This window comes from Gouania willdenowi, chromosome 24 (assembly GCF_900634775.1).
Source record: "Gouania willdenowi chromosome 24, fGouWil2.1, whole genome shotgun sequence".
Lineage (NCBI taxonomy): Eukaryota > Metazoa > Chordata > Actinopteri > Blenniiformes > Gobiesocidae > Gouania > Gouania willdenowi.
In genome coordinates this window covers 15,493,166-15,513,194 of record NC_041066.1, presented here as the reverse complement: position 1 = coordinate 15,513,194, position 20,029 = coordinate 15,493,166, and the positions used below count along the sequence as shown (strand labels likewise).

The 20,029-nt window shown below is 39.7% G+C and overlaps 1 protein-coding gene across 4 annotated transcripts in view; it reads left to right on the top strand.

Moving 5' to 3' along the window:
- Positions 1-314: 314 nt before the first annotated feature.
- LOC114457501 (MAM domain-containing glycosylphosphatidylinositol anchor protein 2) overlaps positions 315-20,029 on the top strand; it is a 257,718-nt gene continuing 238,003 nt past the window's right edge. For all 4 annotated transcript variants that reach the window (XM_028439400.1, XM_028439396.1, XM_028439399.1 and 1 more), the window contains exon 1: positions 315-1,091. In XM_028439400.1, the coding sequence (XP_028295201.1) occupies positions 1,016-1,091 (76 nt within the window). In that variant the 5' untranslated portion in view covers positions 315-1,015. The remainder of the gene's footprint in view (positions 1,092-20,029) is intronic.

Below are 20,029 nucleotides of genomic sequence, written 5' to 3'. Positions count from 1 at the left end.
GTAAAAAGCCGTGTGATGATGAAGAGGCCCATGTAGTAGTTGGTGCTGGAGACGCTTTAACACAGACATCCAACCATTTGAAGTGACATAAATGTGATGGAGGAGATGAATGCTACATGACAGACAGCATATCACCCTGAGTGTGTGAGAGCAGACATGGTTAAACGTGTGTGCGCGCGCGCGTGCGTGTGTGTCAGAGCTTGAATTCCAATGGATGCTTCCACCACCCCCCCCACCCCCCACACCCCCCCTCCTCTCTCTCCATCCATCCAGCAGCAGCTGCGTCTCTCATGTCTCTCCTTCCTCCCATACAGATGAGCGCCAGTGAAAACCACGCACATCTTTGACGTCGCCGCAGACCGGTTGCGGTGCTGTTCGATCTCACGTATTGCGCAACGTGACTTAACGCTTTAACGGGCTTCTCCCGGTGTGTGCACGCACACACACGCATACACACACTCACACGCACACACATGCGGCTGCCGGTGTGGAGTGAGTCCGGTGTCAAACGACAGCAGCAGCTGGAGAGGAAAGCAGCACCAGGGGGACGTGATGAGTGTTTGTCGAGGCGCAATCGTGATGTTTCTGTGAGCGCGATGGTGATGATTGGGGTGATGATGATGATGATGATGATGATGATGGCTTCGTAAGACGTGCAGCATCCACAGGCACCACAGCTGGAGAAGAAGAAGAAGAAGAAGACGCGCACCTTCCCGGAGCCTCGGGGAGGATTGGTTGCCAAACCGGAGGGTCGAGGACCGGGGGCTGCTTTAGTGGCCAAAAAAAAAGGCCGGGTTTTCTGCAGCCAACTCCCCGCTTCACTGCATCACTGGTGCGCTTCTGTGTGTGCACTCCAAGCCGACGCACGCACGCACGCACGCACCCCTCCTCAGATAATTAATTGACGTAAGGATCGGAGTGTCTATGCACCTCAGCCACATCGATCCGGAAAGGACTTCTCACTATACTGAGGGCTGGATATGCAGAGATTAACGTGAGAGAGAAAAAGAAAAAGATGGATCTAATTATCACCTGTGTTTTTGGGCTTCTGGCTCTGATCGTAGAAGGCATCCGTTGCCAAGGAGTGTATGGTGAGTGAAATCAAATTTTGATTATGACCTTGTAGAGGGAGAAAAAAAAAAGAAAAGTGGCTTCTGTTCTGTTAACCATGACATTGTTAACATGCAGCACATGTTGTGCAAGTTTGATAAAGCAGGTCTGGAGCTTCTGAATGCTAGAACTTGGACTGAGGAGCTCAGGATGTCTTCTTGCATCCCTTGGCAGTGTGTAGCCAATCACACACAGCCAACCTTCCCATCCAATCCATCATATACACAGCAGTGGTAGTAGGTGAGCAGGCTAAATTTAGTCACTCATAATCATGGATTATTACTCTGGATACCTGGAAATGTGTCTGGTCATTACACCTCCACGCTCCAAATGTAACTTTATTCAAATAGTCTGTCCATCTTACCTCTAGTGCAGATCCGTCATCTATTGAGCTGTAGAACTTGGTATATATGCAGAGTCATGAATGTGTGTTGCATGCCCGTCTCACATTGAGATGCATACCCATATGTGTCTGATTGTGCAGCCGCTGATAAAGATGATTTCTCATGACAAACGTCATCTCCAGCAGCAGTAGGGGTGAGGAAACGGTGATTCATGTGCACTAGCCGTGATGTGCACAGCCCTGACCTGCCAGCAGTAACAAAGGCCATGTCAGGCATGATGGTGTGATCAGACATACATAGATGTGCGGTCAGCGTGCTCTTTTTGAAGCCAGGTAACCTAAAAAGACATGTTGCCATGGTGTTGCACGTGTGAAGAGATGATGTTTGAACAGCACAAATGTGACCAGTGACTGCACCAGGGTTTGATGTGAGCTTTGCCTCCATGCACACGCCATGCACAGCAGCTGGGGCATGATGGGATCTGGTTAGAGCACAGTTAGATATGTTCACTCTTTCAACAAAAGAACCAATGTTGGCTTATAGACCAGGGCCATCAAACTTAATTTAATTGAGGTGCCAAATACAGACCATGCAGTTTGATCCTAAGTAGTACACAGAGTTTAGGTGGGAAAACAAGTCATTTTGACTTTAATGTGCTCTCGTTTGCACTTCCACTTGTCAGTAATATGTACAGTATGTACGGCATTGATGATAAACAAGCAATAAGTGACGGATTTCAGTCCTGGCAGGATCTTCACTTGAAATTTCCTTGTTTTTGTGACCAATTATGATTTCATTTGGGTACATTTTTGTGGAATCATTTGAATAAAATTGCAGGATTTTGGAAAAATGTGGAGTTTGGCAATTAAGAATGACTGCCATCATATGATGTACTGTAAGCGTGGGAAAACTGGGATCCCTATGGTAGTTTATGCAATGATTCATGTTTTTGCAGTCATTTTGACTTACTCCTGCGGGTCAAATTGGTTGCTCTAAAGGGCCGAATTTGAGTTTAACACGTGTCTTCAACTACTGGCTGATGGATGAGAGAAAGAAACATCATCACTCAGGCAAAACTAACACTCGTGTTTTATTGTCAGATGTTTTTCAAACTTGTAAGAACTCTTCACATTAACGCTTCACTTCAAGTGGTTTTAGGGTGAAGTTTTTGATTCTTGAGAAATGACATTTATTGCTATTCACCACGCTTGGTTTCATTAAGCTATACTATTATTCGGGGTGTGCCAATCAAACTTTTTCCACTTCTGATACGATACCGATATTGCAGCCTTGGGTATTGGACAATACTAATACTAATTTGGATATCAACACTAAGCATTAATACTTTGTTAGTGTGGAATGTTAGAAAAGGCTTGATCAAGTAACAGTAAGGATGAGAAACACTGACACATTTATTATTAACCAATGGCTTACATACAATTTAACCTGAAACATAGGAATATTCTACAGTTTTATAAAATAAATGAATCAGAAGACATTGATAAAAAATGTTGATAAATCTGCAAAAAAAAAAAAAAATACATTTTTAAAATGCAAAATACCACTAGTTAAACTTAAACATAAGAATATTCTTTTTGTACAAAAAAAAACATGTGTATATATGTGTATTAAATAATTTCCCCCTGGAATTTTTAAAAAGTATTTCTGATTATGATCTTTGGCCTAATGTTATCACAAACGTGCTGCAGTTGATTTCCATACATTAGTTAATTTGTTTCTGCTTTTTTAGCATTTGGAGAAATGGCTTCATATTTGATGTAAATCTCTTGGTTTTTTTTTTTTTTTCCAGTGGACTACAGATTTCTGTATTTAAAACATGATTTATTGTCACTCAGTATCATATATTTCCACAATTTCGCATCATCTGTATCCACTAAGGGTTTTACTTCAGTCTGACCAAAAATTAGCCATGTAGGTCATGTAGAAGCTTAGAAAAACGTTTTTTTTATTTATTTATTTTATGGGTGTGTGATTTTTGGAGAAAAGTGGCTGGGGCTCAAGAGGTTAATTAGAATAAATAAAAATCAACCAGAAGACCCTGAAAAATAACGTCTAAAATAATATAATTTTTGTTATTGGTTTAAAGTGCTTTCAAGTTCACTTCAGTTATATTTTATTGTCAGTATTTAGTTCTGTCAACTGCTTGATAGAAGTGCTGGAGTGGAGTCTGGAATGGACTGCTTGCTGGGTGCAGGCTGATATAATCCAATCAGATTTATTTATTTTTTGCTGATATTGGGAAGATTTCCCATATCAATATCAGATTGGGACACTCCTACTTACTATATCATAAGTGTCGATATAGAAAGGCGATGAAAACAGTGCTGTGAGCAATGATGTGTGGTTGAAGATACAAGCTCATTGGAGCGGATCTTATCTCAGGATGCTTAACGTGGTGTTGCCAGATTTGGTGAGTGTGATAGTGGGCTTATATCAGCAGCACAGACGGCAGAAGGGACAGGCATTGGAGCAGATGGAACTGTTTGGACATTTAACTGTCTGTGTTTGCATCTAGCCTGAAGATTCCCCTAAGCATAGTCACCCCGTGTTTTTCCCTTCACTACGGTCCCTCAACTACTCTACAGAAGGCACATATTAGTGTAGATTAGCATATGTCCCAGGGCCGCTGAAAGTAATTTTGTACAAGGGGAGCTGTGAATTTTCTTTTTGACAAAAAACCTATGAGTCTATAGTCCTATTTAAAATGCATTTTAGAAATAAACAACTGGATTGAGAGTCACTACTGTATTGTCATATACACTTCAGTGTACACGGCCAGGGTCTGTAACGCACAGACATTATCCGTGGTGGGGATGGAGCATCTGTCTGCAGAAACTTCCTTGTGATTGGTAGATGAGACAGCCTTGCTTGGATAGCTGGCTTTGGGAGGCAAAAGAAGATGAGCAATGTCTTTTTGAATTAGGCTAGGTCAATTTTAATAGCCTTGTGTCCCGGTTCTCTCTGCATTAATTCAATAAAGTGGCCTTCACTTGCAAGCTGGGCATTGGATTTCTCCAAGTGGGTTTCAGTTCCGCGTAAACGATCCAAAAGCAGCTCCAGTGTCAACAGTGTTGACTGTTACCCCATCCTTCATAAATGACTGGCAGCCTTCCCAAAACAGTTGCCAACGTAATGCAGACTTTGCAATAGGTCAGAGAGCTGCCAGCTCCAATCAGCAACATGCCCGCTACCATAATTCCAATCGTGTTGCTGTATTTTACGTCTTCCACAGAAAGTATTGACGCACACAACTCGCTACTTGTTCCAAGGGTCCGGTGCATATCCAGCCGCAAATGTCCTGAGGATCACAGGACTTAATGACTACAGACCCATCGCTCTGACATCTGTGGTCATGAAGTCCTTTGAACGCCTCATGCTCTCCCACATCAAGGACATCACCGACCCCCACCTGGACCCCCTGCAGTTTGCCTATAGATCCAACAGGTCAGTAGACGATGCTGTAAACCTGGCTCTCCACTTCATCCTCCAGCACCTGGACTCCCCAGGCTCCTACGCCAGGATCCTGTTTGTGGACTTCAGCTCTGCTTTTAATACAATAATCCCAGCTCTCCTTCAGGACAAGCTTTCCCAGCTGAACGTGCCAGACTCCACCTGCAGGTGGATCACAGACTTCCTGTCTGACAGGAAGCAGCACGTGAAGCTGGGAAAAACCATCTCTGCTCCCCGTACCATCAGCACTGGATCTCCTCAGGGCTGTGTTCTTTCTCCTCTGCTCTTCTCCCTGTACACCAACAGCTGCACCTCCTCTCACCAGTCGGTCAAACTCCTGAAGTTTGCAGACGACACGACCATCATCGGTCTCATCGCTGATGGAGACGAGTCCGACTACAGGTGGGAGACAGACCGGCTGGTGTCCTGGTGCAGCCAGAACAACCTGGAGCTCAATGCTTTAAAGACAGTGGAGATGATAGCAGACTTCAGGAAGAACCCAGCCCCCCTCACCCCCCTCACCCTGGGAGACTCTACAGTGAGCTCTGTAGAGTACTTCTGCTTCCTGGGGACCATCATCACTCAGGACCTCAAGTGGGAGCTGAACATCAGCTCCCTTATCAAAAAAGCTCAGCAGAGGATGTACTTTCTGCGGCAGCTGAGGAAGTTCAGTCTGCCAACAAAGATGATGGTGAACTTCTACAGCTCCATCATCCAGTCCATCCTCTGCTCCTCCATCACCATCTGGTACGCTGCAGCTACGGCCAAGGACAAGGCCAGACTGCAGCGTATCATCCACTCTGCAGAGAAGGTCATCGGCTGCAATCTGCCCTCCCTCCAGGACCTGTACGCCTCCAGGATTTTGAGGCGTGCAGGAAAGATTGTGGCCGACCCCTCCCACCCCGGTCATAAACTGTTTCAATCTCTCCCTTCTGGTAGGAGGTTTCGGTCCATCAGGACCAGAACCTCCAGACACAAAAACAGCTTCTTTCCCTCTGCCACCATCCACATGAACACACCCCAAGTCACCCACTGAACCCCCCCCCCCCCCCCACCCGATCACCACCTCCACCAGCTTGATACCTGCTGCACTGTATATATATATTTATATTTATCCTATTTATCCTTTATTCTCTATCTATCCTTTATTTATCCCTCATCCTTTATATTTATCATTATTATTATTATTATTGTTGCTGGGTTGTTCTTTGTTGTGTTGTTTTTATTTCTTTTATTTCTTTTTGTTGCTTGTTTTGTGCACCAACCACCAAGTCAAATTCCTTGTACTGTCCTCAAAACTGTACATGGCAAATAAAACATTTCTGATTCTGAACCTCTGCCTGATCTTTTTGTTGATAAAATGTAATCAATTGCATTGAGAGACCAACTAATAAATTCCATAATTCCAGTTTTGGATGAGATGCAAAAAGAGGCTCCTATTAGATTCACAAGACCAGACAAAACAAAAGCAGAAGCAAGGACAGATACGGGTGGGAAGAGAGGGAGCAAAGGAAAATGCCACCGCGTTCGCTGAGTAGCAGAAGATAATTAAGTTAAAATTCAAAATACACATAATAGCCTACATGTGTCAAAATAATTTCCCAAAATATTCATAAGGAATTTATAAATTCTTTAAAATGTTTTTAATTGGCTACATTTTTTCACCTATTAATTTTCATTAAATTCTCTTTTTCTTCTTTTTCCTTCTCTTCTCTCAATTTTATTTTGTATATGTACTGTATGTACAGTATGTATGTATAAATATTTATCTATTCCTTTTCCTCTCTCTCTGTTTCAGTGTGTTTTTTTTTTTTTGGTGTCGTTTAGTTTTCTGTTATTTTTGTGTATTTTGTAGTGATCTTGTGTATTTTTCTCTTATTGTGTCTTTGTTGGTAATGGTAAATATTTTTTTCTTAGTATGTGTGTTTTGATGTCATTTTGTGTAGTTTATAAGTGTTTGTCTGTTCTTTTTACTATTCAGTATATTTTTCTGCTTTTTTGTGTTTTTGTTGTCTCACGAGTTGCTGGTAATATCTAGTGTAATCATTTTTAACTAAAAATAAACATTATAAAACCCCATATTTTTAATGCTTTTATTTGTTGATTTTCCTCTCTCTCAACTACCCCCTGTAGTGCCATTATGTACCCCTAGGGGTACACATACCCCCATTTGAGAAACACTGCTCTAACGTGTTCATGTCATTCTTTCAAATTGTGAAGTGTCGCTAAAGGAGTGTCTAATGGATTAAACATACTGACGCAACACTCTCTGGCAAGGCGGTCTGAATAAAAATACATTACCAACAGGTTCAGAAGTTAACACGGAATATTGATTGTAGCAAAACATTTGCATGCATGTTGTGTTTGGTGGCTGTGTATTTGCTGAATGAGTGCGAGATGCACCACAGGTGAAGGGCAGTGAGTGTCTTACTGAATAATGAGAAGAGACCCCCAAAAAACACAGCCGCTTTAATGATGTTCAACCTTGTCAGCATTGTGCTTAAAAAGTCATTATCGCATATACCGCTATGTAGTTCAAACAGGAGATGGAAAGTCTTGGTAATTCCCCGATCTCTCGGTCCTGCGTTGAAAGATTTAACAGAAATAAAATAATTTCTATCCATGAGCATTGCAATACATCAGCACTGCTGATTAAAGGGCAGTCATGATCTAGTAATGAAGAAATCACACAGTAGTGCGTTAAGTGGTGCTGCCAAAGTCATTAAATACGATTGATGAAGGCTAGTCATCCCTCCACGACTCCAGGCCTCAAAGGGAAAAAGACACGCCATTGAGAAACCTCTGATTTTCTTTTCCTCTTTCCCACTCTACCTGTCTTTTTCTACCTTCCCAAAGATTATTTTTGAAACCCACATTAATCTTCAGCAGCTTTTATTTATTATGCAGCCGTCCAATCGGCCAAGTGTCTCCTCTTCAATGCAGCGTTGCAAGAATCCCACAACATACAATACTCTAAAATGAGATTATTTTGGGAAACGTTGCTGACAGCGCATCTCTACTGTAAGTAATACTATCAAAATGCTACAGTGGAGCATGTGGCTTATATCATAAAGATGTTGATGCGTGTGTTAGATATTCTGAAGACGTACCCGCCTTTAGTATGTTCGCTTTCCATCAAAGTTGGCAGCGACAACCTCCATGGGATGTTCAGATGTTCCTGATCTCGTTTGTGTTTTATTTAAGAGGAAAAAAAAGTTCAGCCTGTTATTTCTTCCATTCCACTCACTCGCTCACTATCTTTCTCTCTCTCTCGCTCTCTTTCTCGCTTGCTCTCGTTTGCATTGAAGTCCAAGCAATTGCTGGGGTTCCTTTTCATGAGCCCCGGTTCAGACGCTTTGGCTTCTAAGCTATGCAAATGCATTCTGCCAGTGAAACTAAAGCAGTCTTTGTTGGTTCTCAGATGCCTCCTCCACAGAGTCCTTCATCATTCCCTTGGACCGGGACCCTTACATTTCCCACCGTAATGAGACCACGGATATCTCTATCTCTTCTCCTCTCTACATCCATAGTCCCTGTTTCCCTGTCTTCCCTCCCCACCATTCTTCCTTTGGGAGGAACAGTGGATGGACGTCTGCAGTGTACGCCTCAATCAAAGGCAAATAAGAAGCTCCTGCTGCGTAAAATACAGAACGACCAACTTGTATCCGTGAAAGACTTTCGGCCGCACGTCAGGGATTACTTTTCACCCAAGGGTGGGGGTTTCAGAAAGAACCAACTTAATCATACTGAATGCCAGGTCTCTTTGGAGCCAGTCCTCTGAGAATGCCACTAAGTATACAATGTGAAGTCAATGTTTGAAACTGAAGTCTGAAGCATTTCTGCTTCTTCACTCAGAATCCACAGAATCATCATTGACTGTTGTTTTTTCCCCTTTATGCTTATGTGATACAGCTGTATATTTGGCCTCACAGCAAGAAGGCACCCATGGTTTATTCCCAGCTGCATGGGTCAATTCTTGTTGGAGATTGCATGTTCTCCTCATGCGTACTTGTCTTTCCTTTTAAGTGTTCAGTCACAACATGTACTTGTAGTTTAATTTTTGTCTTAAAATTCATACCCATGGCCAACTACTGTGCTCAAAGCTCTCTGTCTGGTCAAGATGTTGTGACTTCGACAAAGCTGTTAAACAGTTTGTTAAAATCAGGGGTTAGAAAGTCTTGCATTTGTGATTTAGATTTTCTTCATTAACTTAGACCAGTGTTTCTCAAATGGGGGTACGTGTCATGTACCCCCAGGGTTACGCAATGGCACTGGTACTTGAGAGTGAAAGAGTGGAAAATTAACAAATAGTGTCATTTTTGGTCCCACCCCAACCGTGATATGACCGGAAATGATAAAAACTATAGAAATAAATCTATTCAGGAGACACTAAATCAGTGTTTTTCAACCTTGGGGTTGCCTAGAGTTTAAATGGGAACACCTAAAATTTCTGAAACATTAACACTCGTTCATTCCATCATTATGCTCTATAGTTGTTTTTGAATAGTTTTTTAAGCAAAATATTGTAGTCGGACAAAGGGGTACTTGAGCCAAGACATTTTGAGAACCACTGGCTTAAACTTTTTAATATTTTTTTTTGCTTTCATTTTTTACAAATCTTGTCTCGTTTATAAAACTTTTTACCAAAACCCTTTAACAGTTTTTTCTAAGGATGCACCGAAATGAGAATTTGTGGCCGAAGCCAAATAAAATATAAACGCTTGACCGAATATCGAATGCAGTTTATTCTATCACTGCACGTTGTTTGATTGCGTCATTGCATCACACGCTACTATTTGGCCTTGCTTTTAACTCATCGAAGGCCGAATGTTGATTTTTTTTTTTTTTTTTTTTTGCAATATTCGGCCGAATGTATTCGGTGGCTGAATATTCGGTGCATCACTAGTTTTTTCTACTGTTTGGACATGTTTTTCAGTGAGGTGTGCACCTTCATTGTGAATTATCTATTTTATCGCCACCCTTTTGCCTAAATTGTTTAAAGCACAAAAAAATGCATGATTATTAAGAATGGAATAGATTTTACCAGGGACATAATATTTCTCTTTATAGTCATCATTTGAAACTGGGTAAAATTGTTTAGCTCTAGCCGTGGATGCTTTGAATGGATTTGTTTTTCACTGTGAAGTGTTGGATGAGTTCAAGAACACAACTTAACATGGGATCGTCTAGAGCCAGATCCACTCTGTGGATTTTGGAAAACTTGTTGTAACCTCTGTTTGCTTCAACAGTGAAGTCTAAAACCCCAAACCCTGAGCCACATAGGCATTCATTCATTAAGTTCTGTATTACTGCAGGTTGAATGACCTGGTGCTAGTGTTAAGTGCAATTACTTAGTAGTCTGGTTCTATTATAGAAAGTCTTGTTTGCCCTTGCACCTGCAGAGAAACCAGTAATAAACCAAAATGAGTTTTTTGGGGGTTTTTTTCTCATGGAATTCCAATTAAGAGGCTTGTTTGTATAAACAAGGTTTCAATTCAATAGAAAATCATGCTGACTGTCACAATCACCATCTTTTATCACTATGAGGTAGGGATGTAACGATTCACTCAACTCCCGATACGATTCGATTCACGATACTGGGTTCACGATACGATTTTCTCACGATTTATTTTACAAAATGGGAATGTTGACAAATGACTGAAAAATATTCCTTTATTTTTTTGGGGAAAATACTATACTATTTTCCTTTTATTTTTCATTGTCAAAAGAATCCCTTGATAAACTATTCAAAATGATGCAATTTAACTAAAAATAAATCTTGAATGAAATAAATAAAGGAATGATACAAATGAAGAAACCTATTAATTTAAATTCTGGTTCTATAATAAACAATTCAAAACTGCATAATAGTTCTTATTCTTTTTAAAAGTGCAACTGAAAATGTATTTTGTGCCTTAACAATTGGACTTGGCTATATTGGACGATGGCTATATTGATCTCATTGTTTTTTTTTTAATGTTGCTGTATATTGAGTTTTAATATTTTGTAGCTACATTACATCACGATTTAATTACAAAACTTCAACTTTCAGATACATTTGAGTCTCTAAACCCCAGTTTCACGGAGATGAGAGAGAATTAGTCCTTTTTTTGATCCAACTGCAATTTGACTAATGTAGGATGTTATTCTATTGCCTACGATGGACTGGTGCCCTGTCCAGGGTGTACCCCCGCCTAGCGCTGGAAGAAAGCTGGAGATGGGCACCAGCAGACCCTCGGGGACCCTGAAAAAAGGAGCAAGTGGGTCAGAAAATGGATGGATGGGTTATTCTACTGCATCATTGCAGTTAAAACAGCAGACATGTTTTTGTAGAGACTATTTAGGCTGACTGTGTGATGAGCCTCTGATTTTCCATTACAAATTTGGCCATTTCAATTCCATTTCAAGGTATACCTAACCCAACTGGCTTTTACTGACATACTAAATGTCCCAGAATCATGCCAGACTTACACATTTTGGATTTATCGCTTTGAATAATGTTAGTAGTTTGATTTTTCAACTGTTCTGTTCCGTGTGGAGCAGAAAAGTATTCTCAAATCCTGCAAAATATGCCAAAGATTTGTCATATTGCTATTTTTTTTTTTTTTTTGTGAATGTGGAAACTTGAAGGCCCTGCTATTGTCGGTATGATTTTGGGCTGTGCAATAGCTGAAAAGGTTTTTGGTGAATGGTAGCTTATGAATGGATTTTTCTACAATAAAATAGTTATTTTACAAAAATCTAAAGTATTTGACTTTATACCTGAAAGCAGGGTTTGATATTATCTATTGATTACAGCATTATTGCCTTTGAGTTTGTGTACAACTTCATTTGTCCATCAAACAGATATTTGTACTAAAAGCAAGAAGCAATTACCCAAAAAAGACAATTAACAAACCTCTTAACAGAACAATAAGAAATTTTGCAACATACAGGACGAGTAATTTAATAACTAATAAATAACCATTAGAATGCATAAATATTATTTAGTACTTTTAATTTGATAGATTTTAATGTAAAATAAAGTAAAGCTTAGGCAATGCAAAATAAAAATCAACTTGTGGGCTAAAACCTAAAAGTGAGTTGCATATTTGTTTTTTAAGGTCATTTTATTAATTCCAATCATCTATGTCAGCTATTCTAACAATGTGTGGCAATGGTGTTTGATTTTTCTTTTTAAAGCAGAGGTTTTGGTTATATTTTGCAAACTGAAAACATAATCTCGCTGCCTACTTTGTGTTAATTTTTGCATTTATTTAACTTTTCATTAAATGGCAAACTATTGAAACTAAAACTTTAAATATTTCAAGGTAAAGCTGCACCTTTTTTAATATGTAAAAAATAAAATACATTTGAGTATTTGAAGACTTGCCTATCTCCTTGTTTTTTTAGTAAGTGGTGGTGATGTGAATGACATTGGCATTGCCTGCTTTCTGTATCAAAAGCATGATGTTCGACTTTGAAAAACCAGGAACTCTAATAGATACTGTGTGAGATGAGTTTTTCATAGCCTTATTTTGGGCTGTGATATTTGGATATAAGCATTGATCCCACTGCCTGGCACTGGTTTTCCACAGAGCGTTGCCACCTAATCTCCCACGTGAATCAAAGGCTCATTGAAGACCGTCTCCTGTGCATTTGCTGAAATCACACCTTTTTTTTCTTGATCTCACTTTCCTAAAAATCAATATTTTAAATTTGCGATTCATGCCATGATGTCCCAGTCTGTCTTGTACTCTAAATGTGTTACAGTTTGGCTAGATTGAACTTACTTATTAATGCTTATAAATAGGTAAACAAGACCAGATGCAATAAGCGAGTACTCCAGCTGTTAAGGCTGCATGCTGATAAGTCGATCTATCACTCAGCTTGATTTGTAACACTTTTTTTTTTTTTTTTTTTTTTTTTTTTTAAAGCTTGAGATGTTATATTTTACCATTTATTTGTTTGTTAGCAGGATTCCATCTAAAGTCATGAGTGGATTTTGACAAAATTTCAACCAAAAATAGTTTACGACATGGAAGATCCGGAAAAATCGAAAAATCCCTATTTGTCATTATTGGTAAAATTTTAAAATTCAAGAAAAAATTTATCATTTCATAATTGTCCGATGTTGATGGAATTTGACTCAGTTATGACTAGTTCGGTCCTCTATTAATCTACCAAGTTTAATCTGGATTGGATTCGGATTGCGCATTTCATTGCAATGTTTCAAAACCATGAGCGTCCATACATTTGGACCTACTGTATCTTTATTAATGGGGATAGACATTTCTTCCAAGCCTTTAAAGTGTGATTGATCATGGTACCATGATCAGGATCACTGATCCAACTGAGATATTCTGGAAAAGGGGACATTTGCCAGTTGCGGAGTTTTGCGTTTTAGATAGCTAAGCTATTGCAATTTTTATTCTTTCCCTGGGTAATGGTCATTTGTTGTTCTTGACAGTAAATGTCTGATTTTACAGTTGATACTTGTGTTGGGCAAAGCGTTGTAGCATCTTAGAGGAATTGAAAGCTTGATGGAGTTTCGGTTTGTGAATGGTTGATGTTTGGTTACCACCCTTAATTTATTCAAACATATCTGACTAGGGTGAGATGATGTTGAGTCCATGTAAGTTAATTTTGCATGTACTGTAGGTGAAGGTTTGGTTGAAGACTAGATATGATAAATAAATACAAAAATGATATCTAGGCCTTGGAAATATATCGAGATTCAAGATTTCTGTTTTGGTGATATAGAAAATTACAATATCTCCAATATTGATATTTTTTAGTTTGTAGCTTATTTTGTCCTAAAGTACTTGTTTTAGGAGTTGCTGCTTTTGCTACTTCTCAGAACCACACGTAAAGCACAGTTCGATGGATTTTTGGAGTACGTCCTAACCCAGACCTACACCTAAACAAGCCACACTACAGAACTCACTCACACGTGCTGTCCCTTACAGGAGAAAAAGGCAGAAGTGGCACATATTGTGCAGCTGTTTGTTAATAAATGAGCCTGTGTGACATTTTTCATCAGCAAATTTACATAATTGTCTTTCTGTTCAGACTTAATTTGAATAAAAATTTCCACGATTTACAACGCATCTCAATTTTGAGAAAGAATATTGAAATATGAGTTTTGGTCTAAATTGCCCAGCCCTATGTTGAGTCCATGTAAATGAATTATGGATGTATTTGAAAGTTTAAATGGTTGGAGACTAGATATGATAAATAAATACATAAATTATAAATGTGATAGCCCATATTATCATCATAGAATACGCTAAAGTTGTTGTTTGGATTGATATTTTTCTATGATTGAAGTTGGCTAGCATGTATAATTCTCAGTGATGCCAGAGAGACAAACAATGAAAAGGGCTCATTGAATATTAATATTTTCACATTTTGTCATTTTCTGCATTTAATTTAGTAGAATTGTCTTGACTAAGACACACTGGCAGCATCCGCACACATACACATGACGTATACATCACTCATCTGTGCCAGTAGGCAGCTTACAAGACCAAGTGGGTGGCTTTTATCCTCTCTGTGGATGAAATAAAACAGGGGTGGGGGGGGGGAAGCCAACCTGGACAGACTGGTACGTCATGGCTTCCACAAGAGGCTAATGCCAACCTTCAACTATGTCACTCCAGCCCACACAGGCACCCTAAGTGCTACTCCTGTGAAGTGATGTCTGTTGTCATGGTGACGGTATGTGAGCCTGGCATTGCACATCCTTTGACTTCCCTGTCGCCTCCCTCGCTTTACTCGCTGCCTACCCACACTCTCGTTCTCTGCTCCCAGTTTGCGTATGCCAGCAAATCAATCGCTGAGAGAAATGTGAAGCGATTGCAGAAGTGTCGGCACTTTGCTGCAGCTATAGCAGATGTGTTTGTTGTAGGTTAGCTTGGGTTAAGGAAGACGAGGAGGGTGGTGTGGGACATCATTTTTACGTTGATGAGGGTTATCTTACCCTTGCATTTAGTCATAGTTTGGCATTTCTGACAACCAGCATGAGATTAAAAAATGATGCTTAAAGCTCATATCCAGAGTTTCTGAGAAACGTCTTGATGTCCCTCCCAAAAAAGCTTCACTTCCTCCCACTGCCTCTGCAATCTACCAGAAGCCACGCCTCTACTTTTCTGCGTGTGCATTGCAGAACATAACAAGGTCGCATTGATATAGGTCTATGGGTCAGGTAAGAGCCACAATCATATTTACCCGTTTGCTGTTGTGACGCTCGGCCTTGTTTCCGTGCACAGTTCCGCATTCACTTTGATTGACAGTCTGCTACAGGAAGTCAAAGCCTATTGGCTGGGCGATCACAGCGCTTATTATTTGTATAGGGGTCTATAGGACAAAGGTGGGACCATATATACATTGACGTTAATGAATGACCGGCAGTAGACCATAGTAAGACTAGTTAGGTATTTTTTCGCATTTCAAAAGAATCATACATTAACATAGATTTCTCAGAAACTCCGAATATCAGCTTTAAGTGGTTAAAGTCCCAAACAAGTGCGGGAGCAAGGAGTTGGTCATCACTTTTTTGCCTATTAGCCAATGTAGCTAGCTTGTAGTTATTAGAGTTTCTAGCCAAAAAATATTTCAACGAGCCAAACTGGGCAGTGGGAGTGGCTATGTTAGCTGTTAGCCTCCCCTGCGGAAATTCCTTTTCTGCTGAAATCTTTCGTCATTTGGCAAGAATGAATGTGTCAAGCCCCTGAAAGACAGATATTAGAAATTAACTAATTCAGTGCCAGCCATTTTCAGATTTCCTACCCCCCTCAGTGCCAGCTGTTTTAAAGACCCATAGAATATTTTCTACTATGACTATCTGAAATCTGACACCAGATTCTGAAAGATTGAAGATTGAATTTGTTTCTGGCTTATTTCGTTCTTTTGTAATCAGCCGTTGAATAGAGCAAGTTTTACACAATCTTCAGTTTCAGCGCAAAAAGCTGAGAAAAAAGCCTTTTTCTAAAAAAAACCCTGTCAGTGACTTTAAAGCTATTTTTTTTTGCTTTAGTGACAACTCTAGCATCTGAACATTGTTTCCTTATATAAAACATGAAAAAAAAACACTGAGCCGGGGCTTTTGATGGCAAAATTATTTTTTTGCTATAGGTCAGAGTTGAATGGATTTCTTACTGTATTTTGGCATTCCTCCAAGTTTCTCTCCCGTCAGTCTGTACACACACAACTTCCTCATCCTCCCGGACATGCAGAGTGTCACTGCATTCCCCGTTTTTTTTTTTTTATCATTTTATCTCACCATCGCCACATTATCCATGAATTCCACACATGCTCTGGTCAAGTGTGCGCTGCTGGGAACTTCAACTCTCGTATGTAGTGCCATTTTCTGTCTCATAAATGCCTTTCCTCTTTCCCTCTGAGCTCTGCTGAGCACGGATGATCTCATTCAAAGGTGCTCTGCTACCTCCTGCCACACCTATTATTTTGCTATCTGGCTCACAGGCTGGGGGTATTTTGTACTCCCCTCCTCCCGACACACAGAGATGACCCGTTTGGCCCGGTTAGTTGATAATTTTATCTTACCATCGCAACATTATCAATAATCCACTCAGGTCCACACATGTTTTGTGTTAGTATGTGGAGCTGTGAGCTGCTGGATACGTCACAATATCACTCTGTAGTGCCATAATCTCCTTCGTTCCTCCTCCTTCCTCCTTAGCTAATGGTAGCATCAGTAGCTAATCTCTCATCCAAAAGGTGTACTGCTGCCATCTTCAGGGCACAGTTGGTCACTACAACACCCCACAGCTTATATATTGATGAGACCTCCACCAGGGTGTTTTCTAGTAATCCCCGTGAAAAAAACGCCATTGACGAGTTATCTCGTCAACGGCATTTTATACTCGCTTTGTGTTATATGAATGTATAATATGCTTTTGAATGCCATTTCAGTTTTATTGTATTAACAGGAATGCACTTCAGTAGTGTCGCAGAGTTGTTGTTGAGTGTTTGGATTTGAAATGACGAGTTATCTCGTCAATGGCACTGAGTGAGTTAATAACCCTCTGACGGCCAAATTTTGTGAAGTAAAGCTGAAGTTTTATTTATTTTATTTATATTCTGTTACTGCCTTACTTTAAAGCCAAATGTTATCTGTTGAATTTGTGAAGGGACATGATGAATGTTAGAGTTACTCATGCCTGGTATAGATCCTCCACTAATAAATACTCAGACACAGTATAGACAAGAAATAACAGAGGGAAAAATGCCAGTCACCATAATCATAATTGAGTTATAATTGAACATGAATAATTAAAGACGTAATTGTAATTGACCCCAACACTGATCTCAATATACTTAGGGTTTTCTGAACACGTGTTGGGGTCTATTGACTATTAAAAGCAGGCTAACATGTTACGGTGGCCAGTGAATATTCACTACAGATGAATGTGCAATTTGTCAGCATTGCAGGATGTGTACCCATTTATTTATTTATTTATTTTTGTATGCGTATGTGCTTTTTTGTCTATCTAGGGCAACACTTTGCTGAGATATTCATTTAGCAATGTGATTTATGACTGTGCTCACACATCAGCATGTTTGAGCAAGACTCATCATGGTTGGCAGGCATTGCAGAAACACATCTGCTAACGTGAAACTCACTTATAACACATGCTTTAGTGCTGGCTTCACAATTGCTGCACCTCCCACCCACTGCAAAGTGATACCCAACCGTCTAAGCCCTTCTTTATGTTATTTGGCTTCCTGTGTGTCTCCTTTTATTCTTCCAACAGAATTTTACAACCTTAAAACTAATCTCTTTTTGTGTCATGCACACTTATTCTCTGCACCAGACATTGTATATCCCGCAGGCTTCTGCTTCCATGGGGATCACCTCAAGCCGTGTACTGTCAGTTATAATGGCTTCCTATGGCAAAGCAAGCAGAGTTATGTAGGGAACGGAAAGCAATTTACCTTAAAGATTTTACTTACTGAATATAGATGGACATTATCGTTCCTTTTTTTTCTTGCTTTTAATAAACAATTTGTCGCTGTAAGAGTCCCATTGACTGTTAGAACAACCCACAGTGATTATTCAAATAAGTCCAGAACACAATTAAACCCTTGCTGTTTTGCCCAGAGCCTCCACACTGTTTGGTACAGCCATTTAGAAATCCAACCATTTCCTTCTCTGTTATTAGCCGTCCAATTTGGCTCCTGTCCCCAGTCTGTGTGTTTGCGCAGCGTGGCGTGAGTATCATTTGGGTGAGATTCTCTCTTGAAACAAACAGGGGAGAAAGATTACCAACAGTACATGTTTTTAAGTTTCCCGGATATTGCAACTTAATGTAGTTTCATTTTCCCTGGCCCAATACCTATTTGTGTATTCATCCAGTGAGTTTTTGCTGTAGTTTTTTTTTTTTTTTTTTTTTCATTAGTTTTAATTCTGTACAAATCTGGAATTCAAGCTGAGCTAAATGATTAAGTTGTAGATATAGCTAGTCAAGTTGTTTCTTCATGGTGCAAAGCTCTCTCTATATGCGGCATGTGTTAATATTTCCCTAATGCATTCTCACATTGGTTATTTATCGTAGGGTTGGGCAATAAGCACGAAAAACATACAGAAAGAAGACTGGAAAAATATTTACAGTGTAGGTACACCCCCAAGTTTTTGCTGATCTGCCACTTGGGGGAAATTCAAATAATGCCTTGATTATGGGCGTTGCTCGTAGAGTAGTTAAGACACGCCAGTATGCCAGATAACCAGTCCACTGCTGTTGCTGGTGTATCTATTTTACTATAGATTATATTATATTGCTAATCAGGACAGTTTTGACACCTGATGACAACCTCCTCAAATCCCACATTTGCAGCTTGAGTTGACCTAAAGTTCCTTATTTTTTTAAATCAAGGCTGCTCATTTTATTCTATTTCCATCCACCTTTACCTTCTCTTCTCTCCTTTCAATAAGAAGGGATTTGTGAGTTAGCCTTTAAGTCCTGCACATCCTGACAATATTATAAAAGTACAGCCTAAAGCAAAGCCTGTACCTGTTGGATATTGAAGTAAAACAATAAAGTTTCTTCTTTAGCCCACTCCTCAGGAGAAGAGCCAACTTGGTAAAATTGCTGGCTATTGCCATGTATTTACTCTAAACTTTACTTTAAAGTAAACCTAGAAGTCATATATTTCAAAGTGTTATTCTGCCAGGAGTTTGCAAATTTGGCTTGGCCTTAACTAATGCCTAACTTGAAAGTCATATGTTATTTTTATGTATTCAAACCAGAGTTTTATTCAATCAGTTGCTTTTCCATTGCATGATGTGCTGCCCTTGGCCAACTTTAATCTGAATCCTGCAAGCCACAAGGAAACTTGAACAGAATAGTTTTTTTTTTTTTTTCTGTTTTGTTTTGGTTTTTTTCTTAGTGTGTTTATGCCTTTGGATGCATTGTTGAGATCCACTTTTTTGGCTATTTTTCTTAACACATGTTCATGTTTAGTTATTCTGTTTCTGGAATATATCTGTATTCGGAAAGACAGTTTGTTTGGAACTGAAGTTAAAAATTAAAAATGTGTTTGAAATAAGTTTGGCTTTGCTTTGCTGTGTTATTTTTTTTTTGTTCTCATGTGGGGACTGTTGAGTTATTAAAGTTTGTTTGTAGATATTAAACTGCAACCACTTTTTATTTATTTATTTAATACAAGAACAAGTTTTGAAATGCACCAATAAACCTCCACACATTAGTGAATCCTCTGGTCCCCTCGGCTCATCAAAAGAGCTCATCCAAATCCTGTAATGGCTTCTGTGAATGCATTCGTAATACTCTCCAAAGAGGCAGAACCTAGGTGGTGTATCCATATTTATATCGTAAGCTCCACATCAAGACATGCGCATAATATTCATGAATTCTGTAGCAACTGATCCGAGAGAGGCTGGAGAGTAAACTTTGGCTTCACTGCGTTTGCGCTGAAAGCCTTTTTTAGTGGGTGTCGGAGATGGAATGCATGTGTCTATCAGTCTGTTAGTGTGAATTTCTTTCTGCGGTGCCACTGAGGTAATTGGATGTGTGACGCCCACCAAGAATCCCTTTCAGCCCTGGGCTAGTTCTCCTTCAATCCCAGCATGCCTCTGTGGAAAG